Raw genomic sequence first — 25687 nt, 5'->3', positions numbered from 1 at the left:
TGAACCTTTAGGAACACATAAAGATTATTACAAAGTCAGCCTTCCATCACCTGAAGAACATTTCTAGGATTAAAAGATGAATGTCCCAGCAAGATCTAGAGAAACTCATTCATAAATTTATCTTTAGTCAGACAGCTGCAGCTGATCCAGAACGCTGCTGCTCGTGTTCTCACTAAAACTAGGAAAATAGAGCACATCACCCCAGTTCTGAAGTCCTTAATATCATGCACTAAGTCATTAAAAAACACACCACATTATCATCCTCCTTCCACTTCCTGTTGTATTCTTTGTCATTTCCACCAGTATTGACATCTGGATGTTGATCACATGACTCGTGTGATGCAAACATAGCTAGTGGCTTCCTGTATCTCAAAGAATAGACTTTTTCTATTGCCTTTAGCTCTGATAGTTTATAAAATACTGAATGGTTTAGCAACAAAATGCATTAAAGATCTGTTGCCATTGCATCAACCTTCACACCTCTCAAATCGTTTTGTTCGAGTTTACACTGCATTGCCAAAATCAGAACCAAACATGGAGACGACTTCTAATTTGACCTTTGATATCAAATGGACAAAAGATATTCCCCTGTGTGGAGGAAAGGGGATTGTCTTGTCCTTCAAGTCTTTGGGGACACACGTCTCTGAGCATCGCACAGTCTGTCCGTCAAGCTGCTCAAAGCCTTCTCTCCCTGCACCACTGAAAACCTTTGTACAAACAGTATCACGGCGTAGCTTTAGACTCTAAAAGGAAAATCCTCAGGAGAGCCATGAATACATCCTGAGAAAATCATCGCTCTCTTATCCCAGACTTGATGACATTTTCAGAATTCGCCACAAGCAGCAGACTCAGAGCTGAAACTTGTCATCAGCTCTTCTGCCATCTGGCAGGTGCTGCAGGGTCTTCACAGCCCACACCTTAGAGCTGAAAAACTGCTTCGTTTTTCTGTTTTTTTCCCCCAGACACTGAACTCAACTTATAATCACTTCCCACTTCTTCTGTCACCACCTTCATCATCATCATCATGCTCTCGGTATCAGGCAGTAAACTGCCTATTTTTACACCTGCACTGACTGTGGAACATTTAATTTTTCTTATATGTGCTGCAAGGGCAAATGTGCAGGACACATTACATTTTATCTTTACAAAAAAAATATGCTCTCTAGTTTGATTTCTTTATAATTTTTTATTGCTTTTTTTTGTTGTTGTTTTTTTTTTAACAATAACTCTTTTTGGTTCTTCACACCAGACGCATTTTACGCATTTAGCGTGGCGCGATTTGAAGTGCGTGGACCGTTTGCGCTCAAAATCTGGTTTCTCTTCTAGAAAACTTAAAATAGATAGTAGTTCTGTTTTAAGCAGGATATTAATTTAAAAAATGTGTTCACACAGCAGGCAAATGCGGCCCAAATTCAGATTTCTTTGAGCACGTGACCCACATCTGACTTTTTCATGGCAGTCTGAACGACTCAAATCCGATGTTTTCGTCCTCTGAGTTGTGCATGTCGAACTAAATCTGATACAGTCATGACGCATTTCATCTGATTTCTATGTCTCTGATGTCGAGGTGCGTCACAATTCTGACCCAGAAGAAGCAAAACGACGTAAATCTGGACGTAAACAATGAAAATTATGAAATAATTCTGTCAGTGAAGCACATCACTATCACAAAAATGGCAACTTTGTCAATCCCGATTATCTGGGAAATATGAAAGTGAAACTCACACTCTGAGAGCTTACTTTCTGTAGCAGCTGGATATTTAGTGTTCTGTCGCCTCCTGACCCCAAGAACCAAGACAAGATGGGTGCCTGTACAGAAAGTACATCCTGGTGTTTAACTAAGCGTCGCTCATTGTTAGCAAAATGTTTATCTTTCTGCAGGCGGGGAATAAATGAACTCAATTAACACGGCTGCTCTGTGTCCCGTTTCCAGATCGGATGGTTTCCCTCCACCTACGTGGATGAAGAGGGAGCGCAGTAAAGCTTCGCTCGCCCGCCGGCGAAGCCAGTTTCCTTTTGAATCGGGAACCAACTTCTACCTGCTGTCCTCAGAGGAAATGACTCACTCTCTCCAGGAAAAAAAAGAGCAACATGCCTTTTGCTGGAAACTACTTTTTCTGCAAGAATTTTTACTCTGGTTCTTAATTTCCCCGCTCCCCGCCTTCTATTATGCATCAGCTTTTGTTTTTTTGCAAGGTGTCCTGTTTAAGTTCTTTACATGGAAGGAAAAAACTGCGTTGCTGTGTGTCCGCCTCCGTGTGCTCAGCAGAGAATTTGCTATAACGAGGACTCAGCAGGAACTTATTGTCGATAGCTTTATTTTGCAAAAAGAAAAACGCTCCCCATTGTTGCAGGTCTGTGCCAGGTGAATTAATTGTACAGTATAGATAATTTATTGAATAGAGATTATTATCAGTACTAATGATTATTGTGGGGACGGCTAGTTTGAGCAGGGAGTCGGATCAGACGAACTAAAATAAGGAGAGAGAAAAAAAAGCGAAGCGGTGTTTTTATGTCGAGAGATTTTTTTGCCTTAGTTGTCATGGTGATGCCTTGTGGGCTGACACCAGTGGATGGAATCGACTTTGTGGACTGGTTTTTACTTCTCCGTGTATGCATGTGCCCACATACACACACCCACACACGCACACCCATGTACACACACAGTAAATACAAATGTACAGTACGGTGCCTTGAGAAAAAAAACGGTGGCGCATCAGTCGGTGAAGTGAAGAGGCTCCCGGTTCGTCCACAAGCACAGGACTTTACTGGAGGAGCTGCGCGGCGCAGATCCAACTTTAAACATCAACTCCAGACTGGATGGACTCACACAAGCAGCTTGTTTGCTTGGGGATTTTAGCCAATCACACGCACAGTTCACATCTGTGGACCACGTGTCGCAGTCCTGTGGGATGCAAAAAGGGAAAGACGTTCAAACCTAATGTCAGGCTTTTTAAATCTGTACGCATCGTTCATTTGTCGTTTCCTGCACAGAATCACAAGTTGTTATTGAACTCCAGAGGCGAAGCAGCAGCCAAATCCAGCCGTGTTTTGAGTTTTCTACCTTGCCTTAATTGTTTGTTTTATTTTAATTATTTGTCTCACACGGTTCATTAACCTCACTCCGATCAACATGTTTATGTGGCGAATTCATTTTCGGGGCTCTCCAGTTCGCCTGAAAGGAAAAACTGGGACAGTTGATGTGCTTCATGTTTTATTTTGGTCCCAGTCGATCCTGGTGCTAAAATCACGTCACAATCAATTAGTGTTGCTTTTCTCTGTATTTCTCTTCAAACCGTCAATTTTCAATCAATTTTTTATTGCACCTTTATTTGAACCAATTCTTTAGAGTTTCCACGATTATTTTTGCCGACCTCTACAGTGAAAGCCATACTTTTTGCTGCAAAAATCTGTAGAAACGCCTCAGTTTCTGCGATTTCTGAGGATTGAAATGCAAACAGGAAGCACACCAGCTCCAACCGGATCAAGACTCCTCTGGAAACGTTTGAGCGTTGGGGCAAAAATACAAACGGGGCTGCTGTGTTTGGAGAAAACCAGGAAGAGTTGATGGAGGCGGCTGATGGTCAGGGCTGTAGTCGTTTTTTTTTTTGTTTTGTTTTTTTACAAGGTGGACAAAACCCATTGCATGTGACTGTTGATATGTCGAGTCCTGTCAGTTCATCCCAGAAAAATGAAACACCTGATCGTATAAATGTTTTTTGAATGGTTGAGTATTTCCAAATGAGGTCTATTATGAAATAAATATCTCTTTTGATTTAATGTGTGAATTCATTTGTTTTCCCCTCACAAAAAACACTTACTTCGATAATTCAATTAAGACATTTACGTTCACTTCTTTTATATTGCTTATTTCTATTAAATTAAAAAATTTGGATTTCTCTGCAAAGGACGTCCATGTGCTGTACGGTCCTCAGAAGGCTATATTTTCTCTTGTTGCTAATGTACCGTTTTCCAACTATTTTTTCCTTCCACTAAACTTTACTCTCATATTTTGATGTTTCAGCTTGTAAATTCCCTTTCTTGTGAAGGGTATCAACTGTGAACCCCACAGTCTTTTCCCATGATGCTGCAGGCCTCAACATTCCTGTACTTTTTAAAATGTTATCTTACATAATATTAACATTTTCTAAGATACTGGATTTGGGTTTTTCTATAATCTGTAAGTCATAGCCATCAAAATTACCAGAAATAAATGCTTAAATAAATTACTTTGTTTATATATGTATATACTTTACACTCTAAGTATCAAAATTGTGTTTATTACTATTTTTGAAAATTCTGATACACTGAAAATTTTGACCTGCATGTACATTTAACTTCTCTATATTTTTTTCCTGTCCAAACAGGTTAAAGTCCTCCTGCTTCACGCTGCGTATCGGTGCTTGCTGTCATCTCCAGCCGCTGCATGTTGCACCGCTGTTTGTCCTTGCCTGTAGCTGGAGGGATTGTGTGTGAAATAGCTGACATCGTTCTGATCCGTCCAGCTTTTGCGGGGTCGGACCGGTGTGCCGGCTCACCGGGCGGCTGTCAGGTGGCCCCACGTCCTCCCTGTTAAACATCACAAAAGAAGAAGAAGGAAGAAAGCAGCTGTTTCCAACTGAACGTCCTTAAATGTCTTCAAACAAAAAAAAGATCTTTAAATCTCAGAACACTGAAGCACCAAACCCACTCGTTTGAGAATTATTTCATCTTTTTTTTTTCCTTTAGAGATTGTAAAGAAAATAATTATTGTTTGGTGCTTAATATAGCTAATCCACGACATGTGTAAAGGTATAGCCAACACTTTAATTTGGAATAGTTTCTGTTGAGCAGTTGGGAATTCAGCAGACAAAGCAGGGCCTTTTTTCCTCCCCCTTTTGACAGACACAGCAATAAAATTTACAATTCCGAGAGAGCAGAAGAGACTTCTTGGCGCCTCTCCCCGTACCTGGCACGGCCCAAGACGGAGTGGTTCCCCCTTTCGCCTAGACAAAAACCAGACATCGGGGCTGTGATGAGGGGAGTTTCTAAGTTTCTAATTGGTCAAAGAACGGAACGCCTTGACTGCATATATTAAATAGGGAAACACCTCTTTCATTAAAAAGTACAAGTCAGCAAGCCAACGGAGAGTTTTTTCCATCTTTTTCTCTCCAAGTTGGGCGCCTTTGTCTGTCTTTTGTGTTTCGTGTGTGTCTGTTTTCCCCTTGTCTGTATAAAATGTATATCTCTGTTCCTCTGCAGCTTTGTTGTCGATTGCTTTGTATGAGATTAAACTCCGTGATCTGTGACGTCAACACGTTTTGTTGTTGTTTCGTTTTACCAGCACGCGGTCGCTGCACGTCGCTGCACGGAGAGCGTCACTCGCCAAGGACTCGGAAGATCCCGGGCAAGATTAAAGAGGAAAAGAGCCAAACGTTTTGTCCAAAGCTAGCATATAATGATCCTCATTTTTTAATAAGATGCTGAGATGATCATCGATTTACCTTTCTTGCTCACTCTTTAAGGTCCAGCTTTTTCTCATAAAGATAACTGACTCCACAGTGAAGGAGCAACAACTTTACCCTTGTCCTTTGCTACCGTTAAAGTTGCAATCTCTGTTTTAAGCATTCTGGGGTTAGCTTCATCTCGTTTAAGGATAAAGACATTCAGGACAAAACTTTAAATCCAATGTTTCTGTGCTTTTCTGTGTTTCTTTGAACCCACTGATGGAGCTGCTGCTGCTGCTGTCATTTATTTTGTGTAATTCAGTTACTGCCTATATATTTTATTTTGGTTTCTTTCAAGAGAAAGTAGTTCTGACCCAATAACTCCTTGGACAAAGTTATTGTTGGAACCGTTGTTTAATTTTTCTTTTTTCTAAATTTTATTACATGATAAACTCAATTTAACTATATTGTATAACAATTAACTGGACCTGATTGTGATACGTTGGAATAAAATAGATTGAGCAGAACTAAATTTGCTCCAAATCGGATTCTACGTAACTAGATAAGAATTGGAGCTTTTTGCCAACAGGTCTCACTTGATGTGAGATAGTTTCATATAAATTAAATTTTGCTGTAAGTTTCATACCCTTAGTTGTACCTGTATTTCCCACAGTATTAGCTTTATTCTGAAAACAATGTTGCCAGTAGGTAGAAGAAAAACTTAAGAGAGTGTGTTTGAACGCTAGTCCCAGAGGAGCTTAGTTTCAGAGATTTCTCCTCTGCTCAAGCGTAATATTCACTCTGGTTACTTTTAGCAGATACTTTCCATTTGCATTCAGTTAAGGTGCAAGTACCGACTTGGATTCATTATATACCTTTCAGTCAAAGAAACAACCACCAACGACTGACTGATTTCTTCCTATTTTCTCTTGTAATCCAGTTCTTGGGAGTAAAAGAACGCTTTCTGGTGAATCGAGATGGAAAATTCTTGCCCCAGGTGGTTTTTCTGGCAGTGGTATTTGGGGTTCTTTGTGTAACGTGGAATAATTTCGAGCTGACAAACAAAATTCACAAAATTAAATCAAATGGCTTATGGTTCACACCGGAGGATTTCCATTTTTATTTGTTCTGCTGGTGAAGTTATTTCTGTCGCTGTGTTCTGTTCTCTGGGCTGGTTATAAAATCACTGAGCATGCAGGCAACATTAACAAAAAACATTTTTATTTTGGCTCCTTATTTGCAGAAAATAAATTATATACATTTTGTTTTGAATTTCAAATAATAATACATCTAAAAATGAACCAATAAATTATTTAAATCCACTGCACAGAGTCACAGAAGCTAATTGGCTGCAGTTTTCATTTTTTCACATCAGGTTTTGCATTCATAAAGCTGAATAAAGTGTCTTTCAGCTGATTGTTTTGCCTCTCCAGTCCCCGTGTTTGCCCAGTTCCTGGCACCATCATAAAACAATGACTTAATATGTACTTTTAATAAATAAAAAAAGAAAATAATTTAGGTCTTCTAAATAAAAATAACAGAAAATATGAAATACTGAACGGGGATAGTTGAACACAAATATCAATTTTGTTACACGCTAAAGTTAGCTTGAGCTTTCTCCGTTAGCTTAACAATAAGCTAGCCATAAGAATGAAATCTCACCTTAATCTTAAGAACCATTAGCATAAAACTTAAAGTTTGGCAAGCAGAAATACCAGAAGTAAAACTGCAAGGTATGATGCTCTTATAAAGTACATTAAAAAAATTCATAAAATAAACAATCCCAAAAACACAAGAAAACTGATTTTGGTACCGCTAATCCATGCTAACGTTTAGCTTCTGACCTTAGACTTGTTGAAAATGTGCTTGTGTTTAGTCTGGAAACCAACCATTTTAAATTCTAAAATATACATCCAGAATTCATGTCAAAAGTGTGTAACTAAAGAGGAATTTACAGTCTAAATATTAGTGTGGTTGTACGTATGATTTTGAGCCACTGTGGAGCAGAATGTGTCTTAGAAATTCAAGCCTTTACATTGGGTTTTTAAAATTCAGTAAAGCTGTATCACCTTCACCTAGAAAAAAACTGGTGGAAATTCATCGACTCTGTGAAAATGAATGTGAGATTCACGTCAATGATCTTATGTGATTCTGTGATCACACTTCAGCTTGAACACGTCTATTGTCTTGTTGCGTCATATAGCTTGTAGCTGCTCTCGTCTCCATGGTTACAACGCTGGTTTTTAATAGGTGTAACCTCAAGCCTCACTTGTATGAACTTGAAAGAAAGTTGTTGTTTTTTTTTTTACTGCTGCTTTTGATGATTAAATGCAGGAATTAGTGCAGTGAAACTCATTCGGACCATTTCAAGTGTCGCTGACCCGTCTCACTTTTATGAAACTTTCCTGTAACCCCAGGCTTTTCTCTACGATGCACTTTTATTGTAAGAACTGAACTTCTCTTACATGGGCAAGTCCACACTAGCACTGTCAAGGACAGCATCTCCCTGTATACAGCGCTGTCCTCCTACACCGATGGGCCTCACATTTCAGTGTCTGCTTTGAAAGCCTGTGGGGTTTTTTTTGTTGTTTTTTTTCTTCTTTTCCATACAGTGCAGCAGGTTTTAGGAGACTGTGTTTATTTACAAAAGGAGAAACCCTTTCAGAGATGTCAAATGTAGGGTCAGTTATAGATCGTCGCCGCTGAGCAGCCGTGTATTTCATTGTCGCACATTTCTATTTTTGTGGCGTTTCAGAGCAGCAGGGAACCCCTCGGGAAAGGAAACGCCAATATTTTAATGCATTCTTTGTTTGAAAACTTTCTTTAATTTAAATTAATCATCTTGTTCAATGCCTTGCTGTAGATGAGCGTGGAAATCCGTAAAGACATACTGAGAACGGTGGCAGTCTTCACTCAAGCATTGTTAATTACAAACTGATTCGAACTTTAACTCATTTCGCCTCAGTTCAGCTCTTATTTACATCGTGATGTTTATTTGTGATCTACTGTGCAAACAAACCTAATAAATCAATTTTGAGGACAAGCACGCAAAAAACTCAAAGTAATACGTTCAAAATGGCAGCAAATTGCATTTTATTAAAGGTTAAATTGGATCTTTGCGTTAACACAAAGGTCTTACCAGAATAAAATCCATTGTTGGATGTATTACCAATCAAAGTCTGAAATTACACCCCTTACAGTAGAGCTTATTTAGCTCATCGAGTATTACTGCTGCTTTCAAATCTAAGGTGTTTCTGCTAAAATAAAATATAGACCTCATTTTATTTGTTGCTGTAGTTACCTGAAGTATGACAGATATAAAGAGCTAGTTTTAAAAAAGAAAAAGTAGAAATGACTAACCCTGACATTATTATGAAAATGTGAAAAAAGCATCATAAAAGCCTTTAATTTCAATAGATTTATAAATTAGAAAAAAACTAAACATTAATAAATGATTTCCCACCTCCACTGATTATGGGATACAGAGAGCCAGTCCACTTTAGGGCAACCCAGGACAACCATGCATATACTCACACCTAACGGCAAATTGAAGTAATTAACTGAACTTGCAGTCTTGTTTTTTGGACTGTGGGAGGAAACCAGATTATCCAGAAAGAACCCACAAGCTGAAAGGATTTGAATCCAGGTTCTAATTGCTACAAGGCAACAACACTGCTACCAACTAAGATCACCTTTCACCTCTGACAATTAATATGAACCACTGTCTCTTTAAGAAGCTCTTGTTCTTTCCGACGCCTTCAGTAAGACATCACAACAACGTTCCTCTAGAATTTTACGTTTTTACTAGTTTTTCACTTAAAAAGTAGTTTGAATGACAAACTCAGCAATTGTTTGCTAATAGCTGCTGCCACTAGTCTGGAGGAGCCATGTAGGAAAGTTGCAGAGGAGAGTTGGTCTCTGTGGTGGAACTTCAGCTTGGAAACAGCATTTCTGAAGAGGAGTTTCATGGAAAAACCTGCAACTCCAGGTATGTTGTTGGTAAAGAAATAACATTATAGCATCATGTAAAGCTCAAAAAAGTGGATTTTATGTACTCTCACTTTAAATTAATAAGAAATGACTTTGGTTTAAATTTTAGTTTACAATTAAAAGTCCAGGAAGTGTAACTTAGTAACCGTAAACTTGTTTTTCCCTTGTGGTAAAATGATAATGTGACAGAAATTGGAAAACAAAGGAGAGCAAAGCCTTTCAAGAGAGATAGATCTGTGTTGAACTGAATGCTCACCAAATGTCGCCCATATTTACAGCAAGAAAAACTGTGACAAACAAGTCTGGAAGATTTATTTTAAAGCTGCTTTTCACATCTTTTTTAGGAACGTCAACAATATTTGAATACGAAATATGATGGGTTTTATTGCGGGATTACCCGAAGGAATTATGTTTACCGAAAACTGAATGAACGCTCACTCAGATTATTGTGTAAATAAAACCGACGATAAGAATTTAATGGAAGCAAACTTGCATGTTTATGCCATTTCAAGGTTTCCACCAGCACACTATGTTTACTTTAGTAGATCAATAATGTATGTTTTGAGGGGGAAACAAAATCTGATAACTTCTGTTGGCAAGGCTGAACATCGCTTTAAGCTCTTTATAATGAACAAAACAGTCAACATTGGCTGGATGTTGCTGTTTAAAACACTCTGAGTTTTTCTACCTTCAAGCTGCTGGAACAAAACTTTCCACAGAGAAACAAGCTTTACATTTCAGGAGGGTGAAGATGAACATTTAGCCGTTTGTCCACAAGGAAAAGAAATTCGTTTGGAGGAGTCAATGTGAGGCTTTCAAACCCCCTAAAAGGCGATAAGGATCGTCGTGGATGGTGCTGGAAGCATCATGCTGTGGGCCTCTTCAATGCCAGAGAATGCAGGCCAACATTAAGCTTGTGGAAAAACCTTGAATCGCTTGAACATTTGAGAAAAGTGCTTAAAAACCAAGTCAAGGCCATGAAACACTACCAATTCTACCAATTAGGCTTCTCAAATATGTTATGCCAGCGTCTTGTTGACAATAAAAGCATGTGGTAAATGTCTAGCTGAGATTAGAAATCAAATGAAAAGCCCAAACAATATTTGTTTAGCAGAGAGTTGCAGCCCATTAAGAATTGGCTTTGAAATGGAAAAACTTCAGAAGCTAGGACAGAAATTGACATCTAGGGACGCAAAGAACTCAACCACAGCTAAAGGTTTATCCACAAATGCAAAGTGAGTCTCAAACCCAGTCGTAATGCAGGAAGTAATAGAGTCTAATAAAGAGTTTTGAGTCAGAGAGAGAACACTTCAAACTAGTGATGTTACGTGATGTGCCGAGGCTTCGAGGCGTGTGTCGAGTAATGGAGGGGGCGTTTCCGTAAAGCGCGTATCGAGGCTTGCTTCATTTAGGGGAGGAGCCGAAAACGATGACGTCCGAAGCCTCGCTGCCTGGCTGTACCACGTGACTGTTTCGGGAAGTGGCTCAGATTCTGGCGCGGGGTTTGACAGCTTTAGAAACCCCACAGGCTCCACTCAAAATGTGGGTTGTTGTAGGCGAGTTGGGTCAGTTGAGAGAGTGGATAGAGTTTTGATAGTTTGGATAGCAGAGTTTGGATAATGGTTATTTAGTTTGAGACAGTTAGTTTGGTGTTTGGAGAGTTTAGGACAGATAGATAGATAGGAGATTTAGGAGCGCGAGGACAGGATAGGAGTAGGATGGAGCCGGCGAGAAAGAGGAGGATTTCTCCTATGTGGGAACATTTTGATTTGATAAGCCCTAACAAGGTAAGGTGAACTGAACATTTGCAGATGCATTAGGTTTGCTTATGAGGAACTGTATTTTTCACTGTTTCTTATTTTCTGTAAAGGTGAGGTGTTTATTGTGCTCCAAGGAGTTGGGGTACAATAATAACACCTCATCCATGTAGTGTCAAAAAAGAGAAATCGTTTGAAACCAAAAACTGTGGTGAAATTGTTGTTTCTTAATAAAAATGCATGAAATCATCCAAGTTACACAAGCATTAGCCTATTCACTACCCCTCCCTAGTTCCACAGGCACTTTCATTGTCCTCTGCCTGATTAAGCCCATGCCATTTTTCTAGAGTCACAGAAAAACTTTATTACACAACATGCCATATCACATGACACTACTATTTTGGGAATAATTACACACAGAGAATACATTCAAACAATATTTTATTATATACATAATTTATGTAGACAAATGATTTCGTCCTACATCTTTTGTGAAGTCATTCCCAAGAGCCATAATAGACAAAAATTCAATGCATCACACGTGTTAAGATACAGCTGGCTGTGATTATACACCTGGCCAGTAGGTGGTTTCGTGTGCACATGAAGCCTCAAGAAATGAACCCTTTCTCGAACCAGTTGGCTCAAGTGGTTCAATGCCTCATGAGGCTTCATCTCACCATCACTACTTCAAACATTCGAACATACATTTTTAGTGGCTGAAACACAGACAGCTGTGGAGGCGTACCCGGAGGAAGAGGAGCAGTCGGGGCGTTTGTACAAATCTGCTGCTAAGCTCCCAATTAGTAATCAGCACCTGGGAACGTCCTCTTATTGCTCTCTGGGGGAATTTGGATGTCTCTCTCAAATCTTGATCCAAAGTTTAAAAGAACAGTGCGGTGCAAGTGTCAGGCAGAAACACGCGGGGGGGATGTGACGAAGCCAAAGCATCAGACCGTTTTCCCACTCAGACAGAAAATTTGCATTTAAGCAACACAATTAACTGAGACGCTGAAATGGAATTAGATTATCTGCAGACCAGTGAAACTTTATATTCAGGGTTTAAATGAAATGCTGCAAAAATAGCTTTCCAAGTCAACAAGTAGCTTACTTGGAAGTGTTGACAAAAGGTGACAAAAGGTTTCTCACCCTTTGTCATGTTGCAACAAAAATCTTTAATGTGGTTTAAAAGCGATAGCCTAACACAATGTAGTGCAGATTTATAGGATATTGGTCATCTCAAATCTTCTGCAGCCTCTAAAGTCTCCAATGTCAAGTCTGTGTTTAGTCAGCTAATGTCTGATGATGTTATTTTGTGTGCATATCAGAAATCTCTGGGTACATTTGGTATATATACACCAGGAGATTATATACCGAGGAATAGCTCGCTATTTGTGACTTGCCTTCTGGTTTAGTTTGATTGGTTTACTTGGTTTTAGTGAGATCTGGATAATCAATAATCAGACATGTATGTAATTTATTTTTATACTGGCTTCCCACCAATTTATGATCTGATACTTAATTACATCAACCTGCATTTCTTAGCATTTTTGGGCTACAACCTGGTACCATGTACCTCTCTTTTTAAAAGGTTAATGAATTGTACATTGCAGTTTTCCCCGTCCAGTTGCTGTTCATGCTCTCCCTCACCAGAACTGATCACACATACTTGGACCTCAAGGTTTGACCATGGAATTATTAGCTTCCATTTTGCCATCTTTCCAGCTACTACGGTCTCATCACAAACTGAAAATAGTGGTTTAGATGTTGTTGGCGTAAAGCCAATCTAATCTCATGAGCGCAATCTTTGGTTTGATCCGGCTTGTACCATAACTGTTGGTTTAAAAAAATGGGGAAAAAAGAGCACAAGATCTGCAAATGGAGATGAATCTGATCAGAGCCGACTAGGAAACAACCGGTTAAAGCCAAACCTGTAGAGAAGAAACGTAACAGTTCCTGCTCTGTATCAGTTTCAATCGATCTTTAAATCCACTCTGACCAACTTCCTTATTCCTTCTATAGATAACCATCTAAACCATCTTGTGTTGTGCTACCAGAACTCGCTATTGAGCTCCAGTCACTTTTTATTGTTTGCCTGAATTCAGTAATGGTTGTTTTTTCTTGACTGCCTTGTGAACTGTGCTAAAAGATTCTGTCTACTGAACTATGTTAACTTTTTGGTCACATGAAGGCTGAAGTTTTTGCAAAATGGTTTTCAGATTATGGATGCGTGATCTAAAAACTGTGGAAGAGCGTGCAGACAGTGGATGGATGCATAGTTTATAGAACTAAACTATTGTTTTCATCAAGGAAACCACTTCTCTTTCTCATTGTGTGTGTTTACGATTTTCTCATTCCTCCTGCATGACTAATTGCCTGATGTTTGGTTTTAATTTCTTTCAGAGCTGCTTTATTTCTGAGTGTTTCAGTTTTTTCTGACGTTGCTTTTAATCAACATTTTTTTGTTCTGATCTGAAAGTTTACTTAAATCTCGACTTCACGCAGCTTCTTCAGTTTTAAAACGAGGAGGAGGGAAGGTACGTCGAGTTCTCGCAGAAGTTTTAGTCGTCGACTCTCTTAACTCGGCTTTTAACTCCTCTACAAGCACAACCTGCGAGGATTTACCTGATCTCATTGGAGAACTCCTCATCATGGTGGCGTCTGTCCTTCAGCTTCCAGTACAGGACCCCAGCAAACACCAGAAAGATGAAGATGAGGAGAAGCGAGCCCACAACTTTCCCCCCAATCACTGCAGATCTGTTTGGATCTGTAAAACCAGCAGGGAAAACAGATTTATTCTATTAGACTCCTTTTACGCTGCATTTGTTGCTGATGTTGGATGCTGTAAAATTAATTTCTAGGCGATAGAAACTCCCTCCCCCCGATCTTTTTTCCTCTCTCGTCTAATCAAAGCAGCGTTTCGATGGCGCTGAAATGGATGTCAGGTATTCAAAGAGGCTGTTTGAGGTGATTTGTGGTGCAACGTCTCGCAACTCAGACATGTTTGGAATGAAACACGTTCTCAGGAATCTTACACCTTTATCTCCACCTCGGTCATTCTCGCTTCCTAAGAAATCTCGGGCTCATAGCTAAATTGGGTCTGTTGATGTTTGTTGCTTCTCTTCACAGCTGCACAGCTGGAGGTCGGCAAAGTAAATGTAACACAGAAACTACACAGTTCTGGTGAGGTGCATAAAATACATGTTCATCTTTCTAGCTTTTAATGATTTATCTAAACATTTCTCTGATTTTAAGGATATAGTTTGCATATTTAAAAGGCTGGACTTCATCTAAAAAATGAAGTAGCCCAATGACAGTAGGTCAAATTCAACTGGGCTACTGGCTTCAGTTTTCTTTTACAAAATGGGGGAAAAACATGTTTTTTCACAATTTGAATTGAATTTCTCTCATGAGAGTAAGAAAGTAATTAATTAATAATCTGAATATCACATTACAGAGCAATTCAATGAAAGAGTATATTTTTTCAGGATCTTTATCTCTAAATGAATCACATCACTTATACACAGACGGACATTGAAAGCCTTCATTTTTGTTTATTATTATGATTTTCCACTTGAAAATTAGAATATTACACCAGACCAAGAGAAAACTATTTTGAAAAGCAAACATTTGGGCTTATTGAAAAGCATGTTTAACACCTGCTTAAAGCTTCATTTCAAAACGGCGACAAATGAGCCACATCAGGATGTAAATTCTTATTTACTGAATATGACTGTACATTTATTTAGTAAGATTTGCTAACAAGTGATGAAAAGTTAAACCTTTGGTGTTGATTTTATTCCTGTCTTTTAAAACATATGTCTATTTTAATCTGGACTATAGAGATATGTATGAACTTATTGAAAACAGTTTATTTATTTCAAAGCTGAAGGTTGTTCTGTTTGACCTATAGAGAGGAAATGCAGCCCAACAACCACTGAGCTCCTAAACTCTTGTCCACACATTATTTCAGAACCGTTTATTGAAAACAAAACACTGATTCACAAACTGTGTCACTGAGAAGAAAAACGTCTCTTTAAACGATCTGTTCGTGTCTAGCAATTATTTAAAGAAAAAAAAAATACTTTTAGACTCTAGTGGTCTTTATTGTGAACAGTGAGTAGACAGGAAACGGTGCAGAGAAAAGGGAAGACATGCAGCGCCGCTCCAGCCACTGAACCACTCAGCGCTGCATCTTCAGTGATTATATGTTAATCGTTTTCTCCCTTCAGACCTTCACAACTAAATATGACTAATAACTCAGACACTTTGGAAAACTGATAACTACCCAAAAGAAAACCTAGAAGTGAACCAATTGAAACAATATTTATCTGCTCATTTTGGATTTTCTTTACTTTTTTCCTTTTTTGCAAACTCTGCTCTGTAACGCCATCCTGAAAGTAAAGGTCTAAACTATTAGTGTCCAGCATGTGTAGGGTCTGCAAATATGTTAGCTGCCATTTTCCTGACCTTAAACCTGTCTCCACAGACTTAAATGTTCGTTACAGTCTGGTCCTGTTCTGTTTTGTGGATGAGCGAACTGGTTCAGAGGAACAGGAAGTGATTCACAGCAGCCACGGTGTTTGTATGGGCGAGTGTGCCCTGGAAGTTCGCCATCATCTCCACAGTCCGGACCAGTTTAGCACCAGGTGGTCCTGACCATACTGTTAGCATTTAGATTAGCCCAAAACAGTGCTGTCATCTGTGATGTTCAGGAGTTTCACAGACAGTCCACTGAGGCTCAAATGAGCAAAGAGAGAAGAAGAGTGGGGTGAGAAGGCAGCCCTGGGTTACACCGGTGCGGTCGGCTCTGTGAGCTGGATGAGTTGAAGTTTTAATTCCTAATGTGCTTCCATGAATACAACTCACAAAAAAAAACATGTTCACCTCAGTTTGTGTTAGTTATCTAAGATGTTCCCATAGCTTGAAGAGAAACAACGATCAGAAGAGAGACAGAGACATGCAAGAGGGAAAAAAAGAAAAAAGTTATGCGGCAAACTCATTCTATAATGTCCTGGTGATTATCCTGAAACCCCTTGGCGGCGTTCCTGAGCCGCAGGGCCGGAACCTCTGGTCTGGAACAGAAGCCTGCTCTTGAATTGAAAATGAATCATTCGCCGCCTGGAGCCAAAAATCTGAGCGCTGAGTCAAGGAGCCAAGGACTCGACAAGATGTCAGTGTCGTAAGCTTGCTCCACGATTCAGGAGGCAGGAGACTGAGATTCCACAACAATGTGGTTTTTTTCACTGGAGTGTAAATATAAAAGAGATGAGTTTTCTTTGAAATATCAGGCTGAACCACTGAGCGTACCTACTTGAGCTCTCAGCCACTGTATTCATCCCCAAAGAGACACAGCCATGCTTTCTATCTCAGCCAAAGCTCTTTGTGTAGTAATAGACTTATTGAACTCCCTCGTATACAGTCTTGTTATTTGCTGTAGTTTAAATGGAGGCTTTCCTTATTTTTCTGCTGCTACCTTTCCCTGCAGAAGATGGCAGATAAACAGGAAGCAGGCTCATTTTGGCTTTACGCTTCAGCGACTTTGTGACTCAGCAGCAAAGAGACACTGACATGAAACACAAGCGAGAACATTACATAAATACAGTTATTTCTAGACATTAAAAGCAACCCCTTACTGCCGTCGTTAAGAGTGACGCACTCGTGTCCCCCGAGCGCCACATGTAAGCAAAGTGGAGCCATGAAGAGGCTGCGGCAACGCTACAAAACAGGAACCTTAAATCAAAAAGGGGCCCCGTATGATTTTATGTGGGGCTCATGCAGCTCTGCGTGTGTGTGTGTGTGTGTGTGTTTTCCTCTTACGCTTGTTGGCTCTCAGGCTGATCCTGCAGCGTTCAGCTCCAACAGCATTGTTCACCTCACAAAGGTAGATCCCTGCAAAGCTCTGTGTGTGGTTGCTGATTCTCAACTCCCCGGCTGCGCCGTCTGTAACGCACATTGCCACACACAGAGATCTAATCCAGAAAACAACAACACTTCCCTGTAAACTGCTCAGATTGGTACCAATTTAAATTTTCTGCCCCCTCCACGTGATGAAAAATCATTTTTATATGGCATAAGTGCTCAGACAAACAACACTGTTGCTGCAGAGGGACTCTTTATATTGAGCGTTTTGTAGTAACTCCTTAATCTGAATTATTTAATTGAATCTCTGGTTGCATGTTTTGGGGGGTTTGTCCAGTCTCTTATAGCCTCAGAAAGGTTTTCTCTGATACTTTTTTCCTCTTCTAATTGAAAAGTGTCATCTCAGGATTTTTCTTAGACGTTAAGGTTGCATCCATCAAAATATCTCTATTTCACTTGCGACAAAAAGTGCAGAAAATGCAGGTTTCTTCCAAAATAGCGTTCTTTTTAACAGCTCTTCAATATAAGGCAAATTTGTGAAGTCAATAATGGGATTTATTCACAGGTAACAGAGTAAAGGGGGGCAAATACTGCCACACCTTTCAGTAAATTTAATTTCTACAGACTGGCTCCTTCAGGTATTTGCAATTAATAGATTCTTTTTCTGTGAAACATAACTCTGAATTATTCATAAGAAATTCACCAATTTGTGAATTTATTTCATAAAACATAAAATATTATAAAGAAAAGAAACTGGTTTTGAAGCTAACATGCTTATACGCTAAAATGCTAGCACTTTGGCTGGCGTTTGCAAAGCAGCCAATCCAGGAAATGTGACGTATTTTCCTTAAAGCTGATTGGCTGTGCTCCCCTCCTCCTCCCCTGCTAGCGGAAGTAAAGAAAACCGTCAACGTTAGCTTATGTGGTAGTGCTAACCCACGATCTATCACAAAAAACCTCAACAAAATACACATTTTTTTATTCTAGCGTCAAATATTAGGAAAAGACTCCAGGGGTGTAAATACTTTTGCGAGCCACTGTCTGTTGTTTGTGGCAAACAATGTAAAGAACAAGTCGCTAAATCTGTGACTGGGATTAAATGACATGCAGCTAATGCACCAAAGTCCACGGGAAAAAAAATTGCACGCTCATCTCGAGAGTGCAAATCATTACTTCTTCATTTTTCTCCTGGATGAGTCATCATGTCAATAATTTGTAAAAACCACAGTAAATCCCTTTTAGAGAGTTAATAGGCAGCTATTCTGGAGTCAGGAAGACAATGGGTCCTTCGATTTTGTGCACAGAGGATCCAATATCACAGTGCCTCCTTTTCCAAACAACCCTACACACACACACACACCCCCACGCACACACACACACACGTTTGCGCAGCTATCTTTGCGGGGACTTTTTATTGACTTCCATTCATTTCTACAGCCTAAACCTTACCCTTATCCTAACCCTATCCATTACATACCTAACCCTAACCATAACCAAAACTCAATTCACACCTTAGTCCTAAATCTGACCCCTGACCCAAAAACAGCGTTTCATCTTGTAGGGATCAGGCTTCGGTCCCCACAAGGAGCAGTGTGTCCCCACAACGTAGTATATATCAGGAAAATGGTCCCCACAAGGTATTAGAAACAAACGCACACACACACCCACCCCCACGCACGCACACTTTGATGTGCAGTAACAAGATGACATCAACAGAGGTCAGACTTACCCTGTGTGGCAGCAGCAGGCATGGGGTCTTTGCTTTCTCTCCGCCACTTGTACATTAGGGGAGTGGATCCTTCAGAGGACTCGCAGTGCAGAGAAACGGCTTCACCGACAAGCTCCCCTCCTTCCAGCCAGCAGCGAGGTACAGATGGTTTTACTGCAATCACAAAACCATCGGGGTATTTCCTGCATCGCCATTTCTGTCGCATTTATTTTGTTTACAGCAGGGTGAGTTGGAGTGTTGAATAAAATGGGGAATGACTGAAAAAGAGAGTAAATAAAGCAATACCGTTTGAAATATGCTCAATGAACTAAATAGTGCCTTCTAACAAAGAAAAGAGGAACAAATCCAAAAAATAAAAAAAACTAATTGCAGTTTGATTAAAATCAGATGAACGAGTCCTAATTTTTGAAAATAATACCAGGCTGCGTAAAAATAATTTAATTCTAATAAAATCTAGCATCAATTCCCCCCAAAAAATCCAATCTAAATAAGAAGAAAAGTGAAGTGAGTCGTTACCTCGCAGCTTTCCTTTCATCGCCGTCTCTTTGAAACTGCTAGCTGCTTATGTAAGTTATCAGCATAGTGCTTTCTTCAGATTGTAAGCCTTTCATTACAAGTTTGATATTAAAGGTCAGAATGAGAGAAGGCGATGGCTACAATATTAGTACAACTATAGAAAAGCCGAGGCCTCAGATCTGAACATTTCCCTACAATAGCTGCTCTCCTCCAAGGTCACTTCAAAGCATCGTTGCAGGCACTTTAAATTTGTGTATATATAAATATAAAAACAAAACTTTATCCCACAATGATTGTGTCCCTGAGTCTTAAAATATAAATATTTTCATGAGCCTGACATTTTTTCTTTTGTCTTACTGTCTTCATTTGTCAAAACAGTGCTGAAAAGAAGAAATGGCAGGTTTTCACATTTTGTGTGGATGGAAAAAGGCAACAATATGAAAATAATCCTCAACTCTTAATAACGGCCCAGTTTTAGTAATCTCATTAATACAGATAAATTAATAAAAAAACCAACATTGGCCAATACCGATGTTAATGTCAATATTTATTTTTTTGCATACTTAGTCTGATGAACTTTGGGATTCATTTTTAGTTGGTATTAAAGTTTCACAATATTTTTGTCTGTCCAGTTAGTTAATTTTTAAATATTGGATCAGCTTGCAAGATCAATTTTTGACAGAACACTCTTTTTTTTTTAAACCTTTGTTATTGTACAAGTAGGTTAAAGTAGTGCTGCTCTTACTTGAGTCAAATGACCAATGGCCACTGGTAAGTCGTGACAACTCTATTGTTTCTATTTCCAAAGAAAAAGGGTCAAGATCTTGTTTTTTTCTTATTCTTGATGGCTTGTTCTGCAACAGTAACTGTAAGCACCATTGAAAGACCCAAAGAAAATGTTTAAAGTCATTGGAACTTCTTAAAAGACAGTTAAGACAACATAATCAACTAGTTAACTACAGTTAACCTGCCTGTTCATTGTGTTCACTTTCACTCCATATGATAGATGAACTTCTGTTACATAAACTCCCAGAAAAACACGCTGAGGTCTGTGTCTGTGAGGCGACTGATGTGGAAACGTTTAAAGATCCTGAACATATAAGGCTTCGTATTTTTAACCTAGCTGCCAATAGAGCAGTGATGTGACATTTTAAAACACGCTTCCTTCACCCCGTCTCAAGCTCTATTGTTAAGCGACTCGCATAAATAATGCAGCCACGTGACAGGTCAATGTCCAGTCTTACCCTTAACCACCAGTGACACCTTGCGGGTATCGACCCCAGGTGACTTCTTCACTTTGCACTGGTAGGTAGAACTGTGGTCGCGTGACAGCTGAGCGATGGAGAGAGAAGCGTCGCCCTTGGAGGGATCGCCTGCAGCAAAGCTGAAGCCTTCAGTAACTCTAGGACCTCCGTGGTAGTACTTGGTGCCGCGGGTGTATGACAGAAGCTGGAAAACAATATGAGAAAAACATTAAAATCAAGTTAACGCTCTTTAAAAACAACTCTTGATTAGAGATGTAAATCTCAGCAGAAACTAATCAAAAATATAACTTTCTTTTTTCCAAAGCTCCCTGAGCTCATTGTTCAAGTTTCACTGCAAGTTCACTGTGGAGTCCAGCTTCTGCACTCATGCTGGCACATTTCCAACCAGACAGCAGGGAGTAGTTTTCTCACAAAGCAGCAGTGAAACACTCAGTGTTCGCCCTGTGCCAGTCAAACAAGCTGGAGAAAAATTCAGCTAGATAAAAATACATTTTTGCTTAATTAGCTGGGAAATCTCAACACTCGTGGAAATCTGTGGGTCAGAACGTACGTCCCAAAAGGAATACTAATGACTTTCTGTGAATTGCTGTGTTCCTTCTAATCTTTTTTAGATGTGTAGAAGGGCCCCTGTTGACTCATGTTTTAGAAAAGCATGCAAACTATTATTTCTCAGAAATCTGCGTTGTTGAGGTTTTTCAAAGTCACAGCTAAACAAACGCGTGGAAGAAAATCTACTTGTATATTTATATGAATCTTCTAAATAGTTGTACTCATTTTTATACTTAGATTTAGAGTTCTGATCAATATTCTCCCTTTAACATATTTATCCTTTTTACTTTTCATAACAAACAGCAACAAGCTGCATAAACTCATACATATTTTTAATCACTGTGAATGACTTTTGGCCCATGAAAGGTCTATTTAAGTCACCCCAATGGAATTTAAGAAAAGACTTTGATGAAGTCACTTTGAAACCTTCTATTTTTGTCACTTAAGAGCTGGATTTAAGATGTGTTTTTGATCAATTTCCTGCTGCATCAAGAGAATGCACTTTATCTCTAGGTCAGGAACTAGTTGATTTTCTGGCAGACAACATAATTTATGGTTAAATCAATTACTGGAAGTTGTCCAAAATGCAAAAACAGAAGGAATCGGTAAGAAATCTAGTTCTTTTTCACAGAACTGCATTTTCAGAAGAGGGATGTTTTAGTTATTTACAGTTGGCTAAAACCATATTTTCAAATTTTAGAAACGTGCAAATCTGCAACATGCAGAAAAAGAAACTAACTTTAAATCTTCAGTAAACTTTGGATTTTTTTTCATGCAAACTTCTAACTTAACAATGTGAAATAATATTTTATTTTGGAAAATTAACATTTTTCTAGCAAAGTTATAACTATATCCGTGTTTTTTTCCCCAATAAATAAACATTTTTTAATTCGCCTGGAAACCTCTGCATTTTTTTGGTGAAAATTGATCGCATTTTAAATATAACCATAGTCTGACTGATTTTGGGTATTAAAATGAAAGTACAGCCACTTCACATCAGGATAAGCTTTTTAGAAGCAGAAACATGGCTAAATTACAAGTTTTAGGATTTGCACTCAACATTTTTTCAAGCTGCTTGTGTTTTGATTCTTAATAGGGAGAAATCCTTTGATTTTCCAGCCAAATTTTTTAAAAACCACTTGGATTCAGTGTCAGAGGTACTTCCCGGAGAGAGGAAGGCAGTTTAAAAGAAAGATTATGATGGAAGTACTTCTGCATGCAAAAGCTGAACAAACACAGGAGGCTGATATCCAACATGTACTGAGATCAAAGTCAGAAGAAGTTTTAGTGAGTTAATATTTTTTTCTCAACAGAATGTAAAACCGAAGCTGAATAAGAAGAAAAGAGTCGTTTTGCTGTTTTCAGGACGTTTCTTTACGTTATCTAGCATCTTACCATCTGATCCTTCTTGGTAGTGTCTGGACTGAGCACAGACCATTCGATGTCAATTTCTCCGGTGTCCAATAAGCTCGGCATGTAACTGCAACCCAAAGTCACGGTGTCGCCCTCGGCCCTCTGGATGGTCTGCGGGCCTGTCGATGTCACCTTCAGCCCTTGTGTGCATCTCAGCTCTGCAAATTTAGACCATTCTTGAGATTAGTCACAATCAAACTAACATTTTAATTTACTCTTTCTGCTACCAAGGGTAAATGCTGTCCTCTTTCTGATTCACTGAGCTTGTTTCTATGCTCCATTCAGGCTGCTTCGGTTACCGGAAACGTGGAAAACAAAACGCCTCAAAAAGAAACAAAAGCGGCCAAACAGGATGTGAGAATGTGGTTATGAGTTTTTCAGGGGTTGCACATTGAAAATGTCGTCATCAAGAACATTTCAATAAGAGACTGAGTGTTCATGGAGCTTTTTGCAAAACCCATTCTATTAATTGCATTGTATCTACCATAAGACCCTCTACAACGTTGTAATCCTCACAAACCCTTCAAGGTTTCAACTATTTCAAACCTTTCACAATAGAAAAAAAGCAACAAAAAAGACTACATGAAAAAAGAAAGGTTCAACACCAGAGCTGGAAAAATAAAACCCCTCTCTCTGAACCCACTCAGATGATGCAGAGGCTTTAAATCCTGGAACATTCATCTTATCAAAACAAATCTAAGTACAGATAATAGGAGAAGCTTGAATTGGGCTCCAATTTGCCCTTTGGGAGAACAGAACATGAGACTATAATTGAGCTTTTCAGGGATTTCAAGTGTACTGTTTAGTATTTTTGTAAAATCAACCCATAATGCTTTTATTCCACTCCGTACAAGTACGCTTCGGTCCTAACATGCATAAAATGGAGCAGCATTTTAAATAAAATACCAATGTTTATGTGTAGCTCGGGGGATACCAGTGAGACTAAATGTGCTGCTAAGAGCCACACTCTGAACAAAGCAAGCACAGACTTAATTTTAAGAACAATAGGGAGTTGGAAAATTATTTTGGAAGAGAACATCGGACCTTGTTGGAGAAGCTGTGGCTCCCGTGGTGATGTTGGGCAAATACAGATGCCCTGAGGCCCCACTTTCAGCAGAGAACAGATACGAAGGTCATCGTGATTGCTCTTTCAGACTCAGAGTGGAATTGAATTCAGAAAGTTAAACAATTTTCACCTTACAGTGGATTGCAGAAATATTCACACGCTGAGTTTTATTTTTAAACTGCAGCCAATGACTTTGATATATTTTATTGGGACTTTATGTGATAGACTGAGAAAAGGTGGCGCATAAATGTGAAGGGGAAGGAAAAGGACAGATGGTTTTACATTACTTTGTGATGTACTCATGGAGTACTCTGAAATCCAAAATTACTGCAAATTCTAAACAACGGGGATTAAAGGGCATATAATTGGAAAAGCCCAGGTCTGTGTAATGCAGCTCATATGGTTGCCAAGCAAAAACTCTGGCATGGATGAAATTTGGTGAGGTCACAGAGAATGACTTTGAGGAAATTCTGGTCCACCATTGGGTATCACAAGAGAGGGAAGAAGTGCACTGCCACGATGGTGAGGAAATGGTGCTGACTTCAACTTGGGACAATGTGAGTCACAAGGCAGAACATTTCCTTCAGTGAGGAAGTGGAATCTGATCACTTCACAGCCTGTCTGTCCACTCATTCATTGTCTTGCCCTCAATCTGGGTTCAGGTCACCGGGAGACAAGAGTTAGCAAAAAGCCCAGATTTCCTGCTGCCCAGTCACTTGGACCAGCTCCTTTGGGAGATTCCCAAGGCTTTCCCAGGCCAGCCAAGAGACACATGGTCCCTCCAATGTATCCTGGGTCTTCCACTATGTCTCCCCCTGGCTGCTTGCATCCGCAATCTTGTTTGTTTGGTCACTACCCAAACTTTGTGACCACCAGTGAGGGTAGAAACATGAATTGGTAAAGATTTGCCTTTTAGCTTAGCCCTCATTTCACCAAAACAGGCTAGTAAAGTTACTGCATCACTCCCCAACCTGCCTCCACGCTGCGAAGCGTACGCTACACTTTTCCAGGTGAAGACAATGGTCTTGGCTTTCGAGAAGCTAATATTTCATCCCGACTGCTTCACACTTGGCTTCTTGATGGCATGGCCCCAGGGATTGGAAGAGTCATCTGGAGTTAGCAAGCTGCAAGTGACACTATCCAGCATGCAGGAAATTGCTCTGTAAATGGTTCACTCCCTCTCTTTGATTTACTGAAGAGCTCACTGCTGAAGGCTGGGTTAGGGCTAGGGGTAAGCAAACTGGGACCCATGTTTTCAAATGGAATGAAATATTTCTGCTTTGGTCTCTACTAGGATTTAGATTAGCTTTAAAATCCGCCCCAACAACGTTTATTGGAAGAAACATTTAGAGGTCCATTTGATGTGAATAAGCCAAACAGAACATCCGTGAACAAGTAGCACCATGAAGAACAAAGACCACAGCAGAGAGAGAGAGTTAGGTTACAAAACAACATCCTAAACAAAGCTCTGCTCAATTAACCAAGCACAGCAGCAAACGTACAAAGATGTGGCGGTCAACCTGAACCACTGGTGTCCACAGACAGTCATCAAGGGCTGGTGATGGTTCATTAGCAGGACTCTGGAGTCTTGAGGAGAAAGTTTAACCATTTGAATCAGCTGTTGGAGAACACACTCATCTACAGCTGGCAGGACACCAACCTTTGAGGACTGGAGCTGGACACCCATGTCTTTAAGACTACAAAAGCTCCTTGAATGGAGAAGAGATTCACATTCCAGTACGAGAATGACCATGAACATTCAGTTGGAGCAACAATAGAAATTAGATGCTGAAATGGTCCAGTCATACAACAGACCTAAATCCAATCGAGAATTTGTGGCAAGACTTTAAAAACAATGGTCAATGACAACAGTAGTAATGAAGAATGGGTGACGTATGGTTTCTGTTGTAACATGTAAAACAAGGAAAGGTTCAGGTCGTGTCAGAATTGCTGCAAGGCACTGTTAGTTTGTGTGCAAATACATGAATTCACATTGTTGTTTTGCCCATGGCCATACCTGTGCTCATGAGCACCGCAGAGCATAACAGTAACCACGGTGGACAGCAAAGGTTGAAAGGTGTCCTCAGGTGAGAGCAGCTCTGTCTGCATGTAATCAT

At 39.6% G+C, this 25687-nt stretch overlaps 2 protein-coding genes across 13 annotated transcripts in view; one reads left to right on the top strand and one right to left on the bottom strand.

Annotated features, from left to right (window-relative positions):
* vav2 (vav 2 guanine nucleotide exchange factor) overlaps positions 1–3780 on the top strand; it is a 208407-nt gene extending 204627 nt beyond the window's left edge. For all 12 annotated transcript variants that reach the window (XM_032569929.1, XM_032569928.1, XM_032569931.1 and 9 more), the window contains one exon: positions 1934–3780. In XM_032569929.1, coding sequence (XP_032425820.1) covers positions 1934–1981 — 48 coding nt within the window. In that variant the 3' untranslated portion in view covers positions 1982–3780. The remainder of the gene's footprint in view (positions 1–1933) is intronic.
* On the bottom strand, positions 3560–25687 carry vsig8a (V-set and immunoglobulin domain containing 8a). Its single transcript, XM_032569941.1, is given in 8 exon segments — positions 3560–4508; positions 4510–4569; positions 13796–13937; positions 16991–17113; positions 18762–18914; positions 20522–20726; positions 22487–22662; positions 25588–25687. Coding segments are annotated over 8 exon segments (1083 nt in total). The 3' UTR covers positions 3560–4384.

The sequence above is a fragment of the Xiphophorus hellerii genome, chromosome 8 (genome assembly GCF_003331165.1).
Source record: "Xiphophorus hellerii strain 12219 chromosome 8, Xiphophorus_hellerii-4.1, whole genome shotgun sequence".
Lineage (NCBI taxonomy): Eukaryota > Metazoa > Chordata > Actinopteri > Cyprinodontiformes > Poeciliidae > Xiphophorus > Xiphophorus hellerii.
The sequence above is the reverse complement of the archived record's forward strand: the minus strand, read 5'-3'. Positions and strand labels throughout refer to the sequence as shown.